Genomic DNA, 18,146 nt, shown 5'->3' on the forward strand with positions numbered 1-18,146 from the left:
AATAAATCAAGCTGGACTTTAAGTAACTGTCAGATGATTTGTTCTTTCAAATATGTGGGGGCCGGGGGGATATGTCATCCTATGATGACTGTTGTTAGTTTTGTTGACTTTCTCCCTTGATATAGTGTTGGGTCTTGTAAACTCACTGGATTGAGACAAGACGTAACAGGTCCTCAACAACTAGGACATTTGGAAGTCTAGCCATCTTTTCTAGGTCTGAGTTCGCATTTTTGGGGGGTATATGCCATAAGAATGTGACATTTGTGTTGATGGCTGGGAGTTATGTGATTGATGTTGACTGAAAGTAGTCTTGAGGTTGGTTATGTTTCTGATAAATATGACAATACTTTTTATATTGTCTCGTTTTATACAGCATTGTGTTTGGTGAAATATTTACGTGATTGTTTGATATTGGAGAAGTTAGATGAAGACATTTTCAACCCTAATTTCAGTCTGCTATCTGGATGACCATTCAAGTAGAAATGAGGGGTTATTTGTGGGGAATTGCAAATTCTTCATTTTTGTAATTTTGTGAATTTTGGTTCAACAGTAGTGTCCTCACGACTGGTTTTGGTTGGGATCTGCTGTGCAATGCAAACAGAGCTGGATCCGAGATAAACAGCCAATGTTTTGACACTGTTACAAAGATGAAGCATGGGCCAGCACACAAACACTTGCTGTCAAAACTTCTTCCTCAGATTGTGCACAGTCATCGGTTCAGCTTCCTGCATGGCATACATGTTTTCTAATTCATTGCCACATATAAAAAGGGTGTTTTGCTGAAATATTCTTTTGGAATGTGGAAGTATCTGTTGATGTTAAACAGATTTGTGTAATAAGATGTTTGTCATGTCAACATGTTGGGTAGCATCGCTAACAGATTGGTTCGGCAAGCAGCTAGGACAAGAGTACAAATAAAGAGAGAGAGAGAGAGAACAATGTCAGCTTGTCCGTCCTCTATCAAGAGCTTTCATATAGGACTTCATATCACATTCTGTTAATATGCTTCCAGGGTTCGAAATACACCATATATTAGTGTGCCATGGCACGGTAAATACTGAAATGACACGGCTAAAAAAATTTTTGTGCCCTTATGACACACCTAATTTTTTTAAGACATAACTTACATTTAGTCAATTAATCCCCAAAACAATTATTTTTCTCAAAATTGAATAATGCCATACATATTTGAATGCTCATAAACCAATTTCTTTATTTAACATAATAACAATACATTTCAAATGACCATCAGCATTGTTATTTATTCTAAAAACATGTGGCACACTTGATTTCTGAAAGGCATACCTAAAATATTTGTCTGGTGCCCTAAGGCACACTTAGAAAAAAAAGTATTTCTATCCCTGGCTTCTATCAAGATTCACATGTTTAGTTTGAGAGAGACTTTTATGGAGTGGATAGTGTACTTTATTTCTAGTTGTTTCATGTATTACAGAGGAGCAGACTTGTAAAGTTGGGAAATGTAGAAGAATATTTTATGATGCTGTGTTGGGGGACTGTGGGGTAGCCTTGTGGTTAAACCGGTTGCTCGTCACGCTGAAGACCCGGGTTCGATTCCCCACATGGGTACAATGTGTGAAGCCCATTTCTGGTGCCCCCACGCTGTGATATTGCTGGAATATTGCTAAAAGCGATGTAAAACACAACTCACTCACTCACTTTCAACTTTGATTTTTGTGGATTCTGAGGTAGTTATGTCAGGAAATTATTCTCACACATAACTCATGTTACGTTATTTTGTCATTTGGGAAAATTGGAAAAGCCATGAAATATGTTGGTATGGCCTTAGGAAGGCCATGTTAGCACGAAACTACATCCATTTCTATTACTTTGTAATTAGGAAACACAGATTGTCACTGTGTGGTTAGGGGACGGATGGTGCACTGAAACAGGTGGCACAGTGATGGCTGCATCACTCTTGCTGTGTATGTGCACTTAATGATTGTGGGTTTAAATCCCAGATTCACCCTGATAATGATCCTTGATCCACACTCATACCTATGCTTGTGGGTTTCACCAAAAGTGCCAACAAATTGTGTATTTTGGAAGAAAAAAAACATAATATAAAATATATCAGTAATATTTTGAAAGCCCATATTACTCTCTGACTGAATGACTGATTCTGTTGCAGGATCATGCCTCCAGGAAGCTGGGGAGACGTACAAGCACCTTGCAGAAATCAAGTACAACTTAGAGGACAATGTCAAACAGAACTTCCTGGAACCTCTGGCACTGCTGCAGGCAAAGGACCTCAAGGAAGTCAATGTCAGTAATAGTCATGCACATGTTTACACAAATCTTCCACATAAAATAATGTGTTCATAAGTCAAAACATGTTTGATTGTCAGCTCCTATACTTTTGCATGATGGTTTGGTTAATCTTTTTCTTTTAGCACCAAAGAGCTTCAGGTTATAGGTTGCAGGATGCATATTGAACAAAACATATTTTATTGTTTTATGTTTTAAACATCTCAGATATTATTGAATTTATTTGTTTATAAACAATGAAATGATATTTAATAAAAGTTTGCGATAGCATTGTGTTTTGCAATGCTCATGATACAAGGGAGATAACCTTAGTACTTTATTGTTTGTGTATTTGTCTCCCTTTGAAGTGTCTTGAAGGGTCACATCAGACATCTGTCTATCTATCTATCTATCTATCTATCTATCTATCTATCTATCTATCTATCTATCTATCTATCTATCTATATCTATCTATCTATGGAAAAACTTCTATAGCGCCATATCCAGAAATAAACTGCTCTGCAGCGCTTGAGACTCTGATGGAAAGTTAGTTGTTGTATGCTTCACGAAAGTAATGAGTCTTTAGCTGTGATTTGAATGAGTCCAGGTCGTGGTTAGATCTCAGGTGTTGTGGGAGTTGATTCCACAAGTTTGGTCCGGAAATTTGAAAAAAACGGACGGTGATGCGACTGGTTTTAGTGCAGGTGGCTGAAGGAGAAACTGGTGAGAGGATCGAAGAGATCTGACAGGTTGATATCTGGTTATCATGCTGGAGAGATACTGAGGGGCTTGATTGTGGAGACACTTGAAGACAAGCAGGACAACTTTGTATTTGATCCGCTGTGGCACTGGCAACCAGTGTAGATGTTGGAGAATTGGTGTGATGTAATCATGTCTCGCTGTTCTTGTTGCGACACGGGCTGCTGAGTTTTGTACAACTTGTAACTTCCTGATCAGACATAAGATAATAATTGCACATTTCTTTGCTGAATTTTTACGATTGAACAAATACTTTCCCTTGTTCACCAAATAAGTGTCTTTTATATGCATCTGATGTGATTCTTTGTTTTGACTGATTTTTTTTATATTATATTCCTTGCAGCACCATCGGAAGAAGTTATCTGGGAGACGTTTGGACTTTGACTGTAAACGAAGAAAGAAAGAAAAAGGTGTGTATGTGATGTAGATGTGTGGAAGATGGTGTAGCTGGCGCCACACTTGCACACCGGCTGTCACAGTGATGCACTATGCTTACATGCATCTACCTCATGCATCTGATCTCTATGGATGATAGCTTGTCTGTAACAGGAACTAATTGTAAATGTAACATGGCCTGCTGTGTTGTTGGCAAGTTTTGTATTAGTCACCAGGGATTGGGATAAACAACTTTGACAATGGGCCATTTTCAGGATTATTAGCCCTTTTTCTGAATTTAGAATGGGCCACTGCCCTTGTATCAATAGTAAACTTCAAAAGTTTAATGGGCCATTTTTTATTCTAATGTGCAAAATGGCCCATGGCCCCTGCCTTTCCCAATCCCTGAGTGACTGTGCATTAATCTATTTTACATGTTTGAAAAACTTCTCTCTTGAAAATTTAATACAAAACTTTGAAACATGTCATTTTCCTCATACAATAATCAAATATAATATTTTTACATTTCTCACCATAATAGTCTTCCTGATCTTGGTGTCATTGTATCATGTGATCTATTATGTTTTTCTCATATTTGATGTATCCCTTACATATCATGGTTGCCGTTTGTCTGCCTTGAATTCATTGGCTTGGTGGAATGAGTTGGTTCCCTATTAAATTTTTAATGTTTCATTTTAAAATTTCAAAATTCCACTTTATCATTATTGTTTCTATTTTAAGATCTTACTGTTTTAGCAATACATTTCCTTGGTTTCATGTTCATTTATTTTTACTTTGATAATGATTTAGGATGGGATATGGAGGAAAAGATAGATAGTATTTCCACCACACCCACTGGGCAGTTCTCTTTATTTCAGACATGATCATAGTGACGTGTGTCATGCATATTCATCATCATCTCTGTGAATACACAATGCCATTTAATAAGTGGTTAGTTGTAACACATGTTATATTTGGTATAACACCTTCTCAGTAAAGTATATTGTGAGCCGCACAAATTCACATTTGTCAAAGGGGTACACCAGGCCTACCAAAGAAAACTTTCCTACTGTGCAGAAACATGCAGAAAAGCCCACATTCATCATGGAAATAGCAACATAAACATGTTACCTTGCTACTGAAACAGTAAAAACAGCAACGAAAGACTATGAAACTGCAACATTTTTGTATCAGCGAACTTTGACCTCTACTGCGCATGCGCATTACGATCCGCGCTTCTTTCAAATTTCAAAACAAACTTAAAAAGGGAAGTTAAGTTTTGTCCAATGTCAATGAAAATGTCAACATGCAGTGGAGACTTGTTCTTCCATGTGCGCATGCGCAAAATGGAAGTTGCAGGTTAAAGTCTTCAGTTTTTTATCCAGTTTTAGCGATTTAAAGTTGCCGTTTTGACTGTTTCATTAGCAAGGTATTATGTTTATGTTGCCATTTCCATGATTCATGCAGGCTTTTCTGCGTTTTTCTGCACGGTGGGAAAGTTTTCTTTGGTAGGCCTGTACATATAGTATGTGATCTAGACTACCAGTTGTCCGACTTCCAATTTTTTAGAAGCCAAGATGGTTGAGTGGCTTAGAGTGCTGACTTTGTGTGCTGGCGATTAGGTGCCTCACTTGGAGAGTAAGGGCTTGATTCAAACCAGCGAAAGTAGTAGAATCTGTCCTTTACTGAGAAAGTGTAATATATATATATATATATATATATTGTAAACCCCAAATACAACATATGTTGCATCATCTCTGTGCTAAAAAACAACAATTGGTTCTCAGGCAACAGGTTTTGACAAATTATGGGCCACTGCCCTTCTTTCTGTTCTTCTCCGAAACTAATATGTAACATTATAAACACTTATGAACAATCACTCTGCGATAGATCCTGGTCACTTTGTTTCTTCACATGTGAAGCAGCTCGTGGTTGGCACATTGGTAACACATAATGCAAGAAGACCAAGCTTTTATACTACTGTAAATAACAGAAGTAGCTTAATTGAATTTTCATGTGAATTATTATTCATTTCTTAGCACAGATTTTAACCCTCAGTAATCTTAATCTGTGCATACATTTCTTTATAGCAAGTTTCATATTTTCATTGGCAATGTTTTCAAGCAGTGAAACAAGCACACACAACATGCTGTAGATAGCATAGAGTGCCTGTAAGAGGGAGTATACTGGCTAGCATGCATTATATTATTGCTGCATTTCACTGCTGAGGTTGTGTTTAAGACATATTAAATATATCTGTTGATTTTCATGTTAATCGAAATAAAACAAAACTGTTAAGGTTATATAATTATGCGGCACTGCCTGAGAACCAAGCTTATTTTTTAGTCTGAGAAATGTGTATACTTTGTGATTTCCATGACCAGGTATTGAGTGTGTCCGTCTCGGGTTCAAATTCCTGTTGGGCTTTGCATCATCCATCCCTTGTCATTCAGCTTCACCCTCATGTTTCCTCCCTGATGACACTTTAACGACCTTCACCCTCATGTTTCCTCCCTGATGACACTCTACAACCTTCACCCTCATGTTTCCTCCCTGATGACACATTACGACCTTCACCCTCATGTTTCCTCCCTGATGACACTCTACGACCTTCACCCTCATGTTTCCTCCCTGATGACACTTTACGACCTTCACCCTCATGTTTCCTCCCTGATGACACTCTACAACCTTCACCCTCATGTTTCCTCCCTGATGACACTCTACGACCTTCACCCTCATGTTTCCTCCCTGATGATGCTCTACGACCTTCACTCTCATGTTTCCTCCCTGATGACACTTTACTTTACCTTCGCCTCTCATGTTTCCTCCTGATGACCTTCACTCTCACCTCCCTGATGACACACTTTTACACCCACCCTCATGTTTCCTCCCTGATGACACTCTACGACCTTCACCCTCATGTTTCCTCCTGATGACACTTTTACTTACTCTCTTTACAACCTTCACCCTCATGTTTCCTCCCCTGATGACACTTTTACGACCTTCACCCTCATGTTTCCTCCCTGATGACACTTTTCGACCTTCACCCTCATGTTTCCTCCCTGATGACACTTCACGACCTTCACCCTCATGTTTCTCCTATGAACCTTCACCCTTCACCCTCATGTTTCCTCCCTCTGATGACACTTTACCCTTCACCCTCATGTTTCCTCCCTGATGACACTACTTTACCCTCATAAGCTTCCTCCCTGATGACACCTTGATGACACTCTGACGACCTTCACCCTCATGTTTCCTCCCTGATGACACTTTACGACCTTCACCCTCATGTTTCCTCCCTGATGACACTCTACAACCTTCACCCTCATATTTCCTCCCTGATGACACTCTACGACCTTCACCCTCATGTTTCCTCCCTGATTTCACCCAAGTGTCCATACAATGATTGGCCACCTCAAGCTGCTTAACGAAGACATGTTTTCAAGTCCTAGTTTGTCATGTATAGCTTGTGGCACAGTTGGCTGAGTTATCTATGGTGGCGCAATTCGCCCTGGAGAGTTGCATTCCAGGGACATGCCAGGAACGTGTGGGTTCTAATCCCGATTCACCCTGATTCCGTTTCTTCTGTTGTCAGTACCACACCCATGCTCATGGGTTTCACCTAAGTGGTATGTGTCTAGTACCTGCATCTATTGACTTTCCTACCCCAAAAGGGGGCGGTGGGGTAGCCTAATGGTTGAAGCGTTGGCTCGTCACGCCGAAGACCCGGGTTCGAATCCCCACATGGGTACAATGTGTGAAGCCTATTTCTGGTGTCCCCCGCCGTGATGTTGCTGGAATATTGCTAAAAGCGGCGTAAAACCAAACTCAGTCAGTCAGTCCTACCCCAAGAAGCTGTCGTGCCGTGATATAACTGGAATACAGTGGTGTTTCTCAGCTCACTCATTCTGTTATTGCTGCTTCTGATTGGCACATCAAATCCAAACCTGTCTTCTCATGACTCATTTCCCTCATCTTCTTCAAAACCTTGACCTCCTCCTACTTCCCCAATTTGCCGCTCATGCAACTTCCCTAATGACACATGTTCCTACCCTACAGGAGGTAAGACTGACAGTTGCTGTCAAACACATGGTTTTACAGCTAAGTATTTTTACTTCTCAGCTCACAACACTGACTGCTCTGCTGCTTCAACTTCTAGTGCTGGTTAGGGGTGGAATTTCTCTTACAGCTTCTTACAGTCAAACTCTGAAAAGACCCCCATTCATTACAATATTCCAAATCATTTTGAATACAAATTTTAACTGTTATCAAACTCATAAAACTGCAAATTTAAGCTTTTATATCTATATGATTTAATCTAAGAAATTAAAGAAATTAACTCTATCGTGCATTTTCCCTTCTGCATTTGGTGAAAGCCTTAATACTTTGCTGAGACGTAATACAGTACAGAGAATTCCAAATCTTACTAACATTTAACAGGTGATTGTGTTAAAACAACTTAACCAGTAGACAGATTTGCTATCCATTAATGGTTTTCTCTCTGCTTCCCACCGTAGGATGTAGCAACTAACTGCTCTAGACTGTAATACAGTGCATGATCTGAACAGGTTGTGTGACGAACCTCTTGCCTTCCACAGAGGAGCATTAGGCAGTGGCATGTAATGTCTCCTATATGACATTCCTTACAGTTCGGCTTGAGTCAACAGGTGTTGGTTAGCTCACCTTGTCACTAAACATTAGTACCGTTGGCATTACCATGGGAACCATGCTACTTGTGGATACTTGTTCCACAAAATGGTTTGTTTTGCATGATTGTATCCATTGCACTATTGATATATTTCAATGAAATATGCACCAACATTTTACTCTTAACACTTCTTGGTTCTTGTTATGGTGAATGGTTCAATCATACTTGTATTTAGCATTTTGACAAAACTATTTATCTCTTGGTGGATATTTCAACTCAACCAGGGTAAGTGATAACAGGACTTGATATGGTCAAAGATTCCATTTCATGGTGATTCTCATGCTACAGTTGTCATAAATCTGAAACCACTTCATTGTCACATATTATCTTAATATACTGGTATTGTGATACACCTGTTGTCGTTCCCCTTTGTAACCTTAGTACTTTAACATTGATATGTCATAGTGTGCTACTATAACTGTATCAAAGCAACAGTGGCTGTTGGGTCATATAGAATTGTAACTTGGGTTCAGTGGTCTCCTTGGCATAAGGTGTTAATGTAATCACTTTCATCATTGATTTTTATGGAGGAATTGGGGTTATCAGTCCAGAATATTGTTAAATGTCTAGCAGTAGTCAAAAGTGATGCATGATAGAGGTGTAACGATACAATGAAGGCATTGTATGTACCCTGATGATATGGATGCAATACAGTTTATGTCTTGATATAGTACTTATATTTCATAAGTTCATGTTCTCTACCTTTCTGCAGGTGAATCATAATCCTGAACAATTTGTTTTTAATCTCAGACAGCGAAGATGAGAGGGTGTAGGGGAGAGACATATAAACTTCAGGGCACTGTGATGATTCTGCCATTTTTATCCAGCCAGGAATTACAAGAGAATCTACATGCACTGGTTCTACAGTTTTCATTGTTATTCACATGGTTTTTACGTCAATATAATTTATAATGTAAGGTATCCTATGTATTGCGGTGCAGGAGTTGTAAATCAATGTATTGCTTAATGAGCCTCACATCTGTATTGCCGTATTGTTATACCATGAATGCATATTGGTTGTACAGGACAAATGGAGATCAGTTGACTACCACCGAAGGACTTAGGAAAGGAACTGATGCAATACCAATGCTCACATGTGATCTCCAGACACCTTTAGTGAATGTCTTCTCTGAGAGGGGCGGTGGGGTAGCCTAGTGGTTAAAGCGTTGGCTCGTCACGCCGAAGACCCGGGTTCGAATCCCCACATGGGTACAATGTGTGAAGCCCATTTCTGGTGTCCCCCGCCGTGATGTTGCTGGAATATTGCTAAAAGCGGCGTAAAACCAAACTCAGTCAGTCTGTCAGTCAGTCTTCTCTGAGATGATTTAGAACGATATATGTGATGGTGCTTTCATGAAGTGATGTGGCTCTAGAACCCGACTCACTATTTCACATACTGGTATCAGATTTCATCTGTAAAACCAGTCTTAGGTGTGCAACTGTCAGGAGCAGCCTGATATAATTGGTGTTAGCAGTTATAGCTTCCAAAGGCAGTGTGTCATAAGTTCTGATGTATAAGCTTGCATGGATTGCTTCTGTTTACTGAACTGCATGCATGATACTGGCAGTTCTGAACTCAACCTTTACTCTCTTTAAGACACATTTTACATGAGTTTACACATCATTACATTTTCCTTTCTAACTCATTTATCAGAGTTGCATAACCCAGTGATCATTACGGAACACTGTTCATACTAGTTCTCAATGAACCCAGTGTATAGTATTATGACAGTTGAGGTAGACTGCTAAATGGCATATGATTTACTTACACAGGAAGTGACAGCAAGGGAGGCTCCCGGGACCATGGTAATAACCTCTCACTTCCTGAATGATAATGATGCATTGTGGTCTGGTTTAGGGTTGTATTACCGCACACTTGAAGCTCCATGTTCCTCCACACTTAGTGTCCGCCATGTTTTGGGATAGATAGGGCTTAGTGTTTTGTTTTGGACAAGTAGTTTCCATTTGCATATCTTTCCTTACATTCCTTTCATGCCTGACAACTATTTTACCATGTTTATATAATTCATGTTTTGACACTTTTTTTACTGTACTTTTTCAAATACTTTTTACAGTTACTTTTTTCTTCTTTATTTTGATAATTGGATTATATTGGTTTGTGAATAGTTAGTGTCAAAGTTTGATGGTGGGACAAAAATCCAAAAGGACTGTATGGAGAGAACATTTAGGTATATGTTTAGCTCATCTGGATGAAGTCTTAATGAGCTTATACTGGGCTTGTTTGTCTGTATCTTGGAACTGTTGGCGTTTTAGGTAGTACCCTGTTTATCTCTCAGATATGTGCAACTTCTCAAAACTGTTAGATTTTTGTGAAGAGCTTCCTCTTCATGTCTTAATAAAATAAATTAGAACTAAACTGCTTGTTTGGAGAGATACATATGTGTAGAAATACCCATCCAGATACTGCTTGTTGCTGTAGAGCAACCTACTTTGTTGGTACTGATAGTAGTGATAACCTGGCAGGCTGGCTGAAATACCTGACAATTCTGTTCCAGATCCAGCATGTTTAAACATCATGATAGAACTAAGAAGCTATGTTTATCTCTTTTATATTTTGTGTCATTGACCTAGCAGATCCAGGGTAAAATTCCAAACTGGCAGCTTATCCAAACTGTAGTAACTAGGGGTGAAATGGTATACCGCAGTATTAATAGAACCGCGGTATTTTGCCTTTGGTTCAGCATACAGTATTGCAATATAAAAATACGGTATTTTCAGCTTTCATATCGTGATTTGATTAACCTTTTAAAACCTTTTCTAAAATTTCTAGAAATCGAAACTAAATCTATGCATTTCTTTACTAGACGGTCATTATTTTCCAGGAAGTAAGTTCTCATATACCGAACCGAAACGTACCGAACCGAAGGCCTTGTACCGCAATACGTACCATAACTCGCTAAGAGCGTACCATTTCACCCCTAGGAGTAACAGTTTAAAATATATTATATAATTATTTTTTCACCCAACTTGAACTTCCTGTATGGCTACATGGTATGTGTATAAACATACTGTCCATGATTGGATACAGTTTGACTTGTACTTCCCTATTTCACAGGCTTATGATGAAGACAGATTTGAATTTTGTATGTCAGTGTTAAGACTGAAAACAGTAGCGCAGACATGGCAACCCCTGTGAGCTACAGAGCCTTGGCTATATGTTTTCTACAAACAATCGTTTAGTAATGGTGCATGAATAATTTCCCACATTAACCTTTTACCAAGTCTCTTAACCTTTATATGTTACCACTCACGCGGTAGCCGATATACTGTACAGAGATCTCACATTGGGCCTGAGATATGTAGACTTTATATGGTTGCATGATTTGGTTCAACTATATTTATACTTGGTCCATGGGCAGTTGGATTTTCTCAGTAAGACTATGGTTTTATTGAATTGGTTGAAACACAGTTTGTTCAGTTTTAATTTGCATGACTCATCTGGTAACAGTGGTTATGGTCTCACAGTTTGCATTCAAGGTTGCTGGCATAAGTGAAGGCAATCTATAGCGATGTAATGAATAGGATATGCTCACACTACCTGGCAGAAACTCAGGATTGGAGAGGGTAGTCAAGTCTTATGGTACCTTCCAGCAATTTATATTTTTGTTTCAAACTAGTTACTTCCTGAATTAAACGCTTATGAAATGGCATCCATTTTTATCCCATAGAGAACTGTGATTGTGTAAACTGAGTTTGGTAGTTAGGTGTGATTTGATGGTCTGGAAATTGTGTTGGATAGTTGGCACAACTCAACTGTGTTAATTCCCTATTTTAGTTAAAACACAGGTAGAAAGATAAACATGATTTCCGTTTTAATTTTACTTATTTCTTTGCATGCTCCCCGACAGCTGGAGGTAGTATATTCATTCATTCATTCTTTTATTCATTCATTCATTCATTCATTCATTCATTCATTCATTCATTCATTCATTCATTCATTCATTCATTCATTCATTCATATATCACCTTTACATACATTCATCCAGCATGTGTTCATAATGTAGTAGCTCATTGCATGTTCTGGTTCATGGTGTGTGGTTATGTGTTCAGGTGAGGGTTATTGAGTTATGGTCTTATGATAAGATACCAAAGGTAGGCACATGTGATGTATGGATATTTCAGTGTCATCTTTAATTATGGGATGAAAAGGATGCTTGACATTTTTTTATGTGATAATATGTTTGTCTATGGTATTAAGATGCAACAAAGCATTGAGGAAGACTTTAGGGATAATTTTATGCTGCTAAAAGGATTTGATTCTCAAGGAGCAAATAATGCCTCACAAGTAATAATTTAACATTTATGAAATCTAGAATGCATATATATGATTGGATATAATTATTAGATTCAGAAAAAGATTTTCAAATTGTTTTGTATTAATTTTAATTAAAAGGTTGATAAAAGTATTATATGTATGGAAGTTGACACTGGTGTGGACCAAGTGTTCCTGTGTTGTATATGACAGGCAGGCTACCTCAGGTGTGGGTCTAGTGTTCCTGTGTTGTATATGACAGGCAGGGTACCTCAGGTGTGGGTCTAGTGCTCCTGTGTTGTATATGACAGATAGGGTACCTCAGGTGTGGGTCTAGTGCTCCTTTGTTGTATATGACAGGCAGGGTACCTCAGGTGTGGGTCTAGTGCTCCTGTGTTGTATATGACAGGCAGGCTACCTCAGGTGTGGGTCTAGTGCTCCTGTGTTGTATATGACAGGCAGGCTACCTCAGGTGTGGGTCTAGTGCTCTTGTGTTGTATATGACAGATAGGGTACCTCAGGTGTGGGTCTAGTGCTCCTTTGTTGTATACGACAGGCAGGGTACCTCAGGTGTGGGTCTAGTGCTCTTGTGTTGTATATGACAGATAGGGTACCTCAGGTGTGGGTCTAGTGCTCCTTTGTTGTATATGACAGGCAGGCTACCTCAGGTGTGGGTCTAGTGCTCCTTTGTTGTATTACAGGTAGGGTACCTCAGGTGTGGGTCTAGTGCTCCTTTGTTGTATTACAGGTAGGCTACCTCAGGTGTGGGTCTAGTGCTCCTGTGTTGTATATGACAGATAGGGTACCTCAGGTGTGGGTCTAGTGCTCCTGTGTTGTATATGACAGGCAGGGTACCTCAGGTGTTGGTCTAGTGCTCCGGTGTTGTATATGACAGGCAGGCTACCTCAGGTGTGGGTCTAGTGTTCCTGTGTTGTATATGACAGATAGGGTACCTCAGGTGTGGGTCTAGTGTTCCTGTGTTGTATATGACAGGCAGGGTACCTCAGGTGTTGGTCTAGTGTTCCTGTGTTGTATATGACAGGCAGGGTACCTCAGGTGTGGGTCTAGTGCTCTTGTGTTGTATATGACAGGCAGGCTACCTCAGGTGTGGGTCTAGTGCTCCTTTGTTGTATATGACAGGCAGGCTACCTCAGGTGTGGGTCTAGTGCTCCTTTGTTGTATTACAGGTAGGGTACCTCAGATGTGGGTCTAGAGCTCCTGTCTTGTATATGACAGATAGGGTACCTCAGGTGTGGGTCTAGTGCTCTTGTGTTGTACAGATAGGCAGGGTACCTCAGGTGTGGGTCTAGTGCTCCTGTGTTGTATATGACAAATAGGGTACCTCAGGTGTGGGTCTAGTGCTCCTTTGTTGTATATGACAGGCAGGGTACCTCAGGTGTTGGTCTAGTGCTCCTGTGTTGTATATGACAGGCAGGGTACCTCAGGTGTGGGTCTAGTGCTCTTGTGTTGTATATGACAGATAGGGTACCTCAGGTGTGGGTCTAGTGCTCCTGTGTTGTATATGACAGATAGGGTACCTCAGGTGTGGGTCTAGTGCTCCTTTGTTGTATTACAGGTACGGTACCTCAGGTGTGGGTCTAGAGCTCCTGTGTTGTATATGACAGGCAGGGTACCTCAGGTGTGGGTCTAGTGCTCCTGTGTTGTATATGACAGGTAGGGTACCTCAGGTGTGGGTCTAGTGCTCCTGTGTATTGTACTTGTGTTGATTGTTGCCTTCATCCAGAGATCTCACGTTCATATCAACCATTACCAGATGGCCTGCCTATGATATATATTTTCATATCATCCAGAACATGCTGCTTCATGTAGTCAGCAATCAACAGCTCAAATATAGCATACTAACTGACAAGAAAGCCATACCATATTTTCCAGCTGCTCCATAATGCATAGAAAACACTGGTCAGGCTTAGATAATACTACATATCTAGTACTCAATCCAACTCGATTAAGGATCCAGTTATCACAGTTTGGTGATGTCAGCCTGCTGGTTGAGTCATGTTCCTGAGGCCTGTCGTTCTTACCATCAGCAGCTGGTTTCTGTGGTGGAACGCACCTGTTTCTTACAGGCTGCTTTAAAGCTGTAATACTCCATGCAAAGTCATCAACTAATATTAACCTGGCCTCATTAGAGTGAGATAAGAGTTCAGGTCACTGGTTTTCTGTATATTTGAATTAAGTGTGATTTACAGTCAGTATTTTGTTTTAAAAACTGATCACTGAAACTCTATCAGTATCCAAATCATTGCTTGAATATTGTTAGAGGAGCACCGACTTCATTGTAGTAACCTTCAGCTTTCTTCACAATCTGACAATGCAAATCTATTAGATACTAAACCTCATTGAGAGCCTAGATGCAATCATACCAGGAGGCAGTATAATTGTGAATTTTTAGATTGCATATCTGTATCCTGCATTTTTGTTCCTCAGCGTCTATTTCTTCAAACCTATATAAAACCAGAAAGCAAATATGCCATAACTTGAGATAAAAAGTGAAGTTAGTCATCACCCAGTCATTATCAGCTTGTGCCTCCAACATTCAGTGCTTTCTATGTTGGCTAGTGAGTGTAGTTGTATGGTGGTGGTGGTGTTCTGTTGCTACTGATGGTGTGCCAAGACACAAGTTTCATTAGTGAAACTTGGAACCTTATACATACATATATAATATATTATTTTTTCAGTATTAGTTCAATAAGTAGCAGTAATGCAAATGTCTGTACAGGTATAATTATGGTCCTCAAGGAAAGGAGAGCAGTTGTTATGTGTATATTAACATTATTATTTTATGTGGTATTTTTTAAGAGTTTTCCATGATTTCCTTGATTTCTGTTTGTTTTATATTCATTTTGCAGACCACAAGCCAGTTGACTTTGTTTTGGGAAAAAGTTATTATGTTTGTCCTTTCCTAGGTTCCAACATAACAGATGAAGAGCTGCGTTTTGCTGAAGACAAGTTTGAAGAGTCAAAAGCCATTGCAGAAACCTCTATGTACAATGTGTTGGAAAATGAGGTTCGTAGTCTGGCATAGAGAGAGTGTTATTGAACATATGGGACTTTTTCTCAGTGATGTAGGCACACGGACAAGCTCCATTACAATATGTTTGTAGTATCTCTGTTCAGTTTCTTTTAACCTTGGTCTGTGTGTGGATTACAATTGCTGCTGAGAAACCCATGCTAGTTGTGAGAGGTGAGCTGTCTGATCAGTTGGCCAGGCATGGTGGCTTGGTGAATACTGTGTCATCGTATCCTGACAGATGGATACTGTGCTTATAATATTGATCTCTGGATTTCCTTGTCTGGACTTGATTATTGACAGGCCATTGTTGACTTTGATATTGCTGTGTTCAGCATGAAACAACAGACAACATGGGTCACTACTTTTTACTAGGGGTGTCACGATACACCAATCTCACGATACGATACGTATCACAATTTTAAGGTCACGATACGATACGTATCGCGATACATAATTTTCGTGCCTTTTCATAGCATTACCTTGCCGGCAACGTACGCGCTCGCTGATTGGTCCATCAAAATAGTCTAGCCAATCACAAAAGCTGTTAGTTTCCAACCAATTTTTTAAGTAAAGCTAGCTACATCTATTTATCGGAGCGGTCTCGTATAATTTTACTATCAAGACTTTGAAGGAGATGGATATAGCATAAAAATTTGAATCGATAAAGTTTTAAAATAGGAATCGATACATGCAAGCATGTATCGCGTATCGTATCGTCAGTAAAAATGTATCGATGCATCGATACATTCGCGTATCACGACACCCCTACCTTTTACATCACCCAAAGGACTAGAAGTCATGAGACCTTAGTGATTATGACCTTAAAACATATGGTTTTCAGCTTTTACAGTATGAGGACATGTTAAGTCTGTAAGTGGCATTTAGAAGCAATGTACATATGGGAGAGAAATTTATGGGCATCAGCATGTTTATGAAAAGGATTGTTGTATAGACTTACCCCATCATCGGGTGAATGACATTATACAGAAACCTTGTAGTTGTACATATGAGCACAACAAAAGTAATAAGATGAAAAAGGTGAAAACTTTACAAGGAAAGTCTTTTTGCAACACGGTTATTACACAACTGACTATAGTGTAATATCTAACCTGTTTGAATTGTAGGAAAGTTAATAATGTTCTGGGGTTTGAATCCTTGATTTTGATACTTTGTACACACTGTGAGTATTAACAAAGCTGCAAGTAAAATGTTTTATCATTTGAAATGGTTATTTTTTAGACTCAAATTGTGATAACTTCCTAATGTGTTACTGTCCTTAGTGACAGATATTTCTAAAAGTTAAACCAAATTTTTCTTGTCACTATATGGCTGGAATATTGCCGTTGTGACGTTAAATTTTAACTCACTCACTCGTTCAAGAAAGCTGAAATGTCTAGAACCTGCATCACTTTGGGTTTTGTCCCATGTTGTACTGACAGTGTGACATTACCAAAACTGTTCAGATCTAAACAAATCTGATTGATGGACTCGCTGTTGCAGGTGGAACAGATTGCCCAGATGGAGACATTTGTGGAAGCGCAGTTAGACTACCATAATCAGGCTATGGAGTCGCTACAGTCTCTGCTGGAGATCATCAAAGACAAGTGAGTACTGGGTCTCCAGTCAGTACTATTCATTGCCAGTACCACAGCAAATATGCAGGCTCTGTGATACATTAGGGCTTAGTCTGGAAAAATACAGGGGCCATTCCACAAATGATCTCTAAGAACAAGAGATGATGTAAGTCATTGATCAAGTATGGAAGTTACGATCTTACCAATATGGCTGCATAATTAATTGTGGATCTTGATGTCACATGAAGAACGGATATTTAAGGTGCATTGGTCATGCTGCTAGTCAAGTTGAGGATAATACTAGCGTGCACATTTTCTTGTCCTTACTGTACCAAGAGTGCTGAACTATGTTCAGTATATGTAGGGGGGCGGTGGGGTAGCCTAGTGGTTAAAGCATTCGCTCGTCACGCCGAAGGCCCGGGTTCGATTCCCCACATGGGTACAATGTGTGGCGCCCATTTCTGGTGTCCCCCGCCGTGATATTGCTGTAACAGTGCTAAAATCGGCGTAAAACCCAACTCACTCACTCACTCAGTATATGTAGGACACCCTGACATTCGAGGTTTCGATAAGTCAATACTGAAACAACAGATAGGACCTGCTTGTTTCAGGACAGTGTTGGAAACTCCTCTCTCTGAAGTGTTACCTCCTTTTGGTCACATTGGTTAACATCCCATTTGTTGCACAATTATATGATCCTTTTATCAAAGTTGTGGATTCTGTGTCGTGTGTTGCGTAGTGCCTACCCCCACACAGGCTGACATGTGATATGATATTGTACAGACGGAGTGAAGCCGCCAGCAAGCCTCGGGGAGAGCACATACCAAAACGAGTGTCCTCCTTCAGGAGAAGCGAGTCACCTTCCTCCATGTTTGACACAACCAAGAATGATAACTATGATGGCAACTCAGGGAGCTACAACTTCTCCTCAAATTTCAACCAAACAGGTAGGTCCGCAGTCAAATTAGTATTCTGAAATACATTTTCCTCAATAAGATAGTGGTCTTCAAGATTAATGTATGATGTATTATACAGAATATTTTTTATTAGAGACAGTTTGTGCCACACAGTGTTACTGGATGTTGATCAAGGGGCATAAGACCATACACACTGACTCCTGGCACAGAACGCCATCTCGCACCCTACTGAACTGTTCGT

At 39.7% G+C, this 18,146-nt stretch overlaps 1 protein-coding gene across 6 annotated transcripts in view; it reads left to right on the plus strand.

Annotated features, from left to right (window-relative positions):
* LOC124253377 (endophilin-A3-like) overlaps positions 1-18,146 on the plus strand; it is a 62,575-nt gene that overhangs the window by 32,767 nt on the left and 11,662 nt on the right. For 2 of the 6 annotated variants that reach the window (XM_046687127.1, XM_046687129.1), the window contains exons 5-11: positions 2,150-2,283; positions 3,368-3,435; positions 9,879-9,913; positions 11,977-11,982; positions 15,308-15,408; positions 16,915-17,018; positions 17,772-17,935. In XM_046687127.1, coding sequence (XP_046543083.1) covers positions 2,150-2,283; positions 3,368-3,435; positions 9,879-9,913; positions 11,977-11,982; positions 15,308-15,408; positions 16,915-17,018; positions 17,772-17,935 — 612 coding nt within the window. The remainder of the gene's footprint in view (positions 1-2,149; positions 2,284-3,367; positions 3,436-9,878; positions 9,914-11,976; positions 11,983-15,307; positions 15,409-16,914; positions 17,019-17,771; positions 17,936-18,146) is intronic. The other 4 variants (XM_046687126.1, XM_046687128.1, XM_046687130.1 and 1 more) reach the window with 4 other exon arrangements.

This window comes from Haliotis rubra, unplaced genomic scaffold (genome assembly GCF_003918875.1).
Source record: "Haliotis rubra isolate DU_JTF1 unplaced genomic scaffold, ASM391887v1 Scf54, whole genome shotgun sequence".
Lineage (NCBI taxonomy): Eukaryota > Metazoa > Mollusca > Gastropoda > Lepetellida > Haliotidae > Haliotis > Haliotis rubra.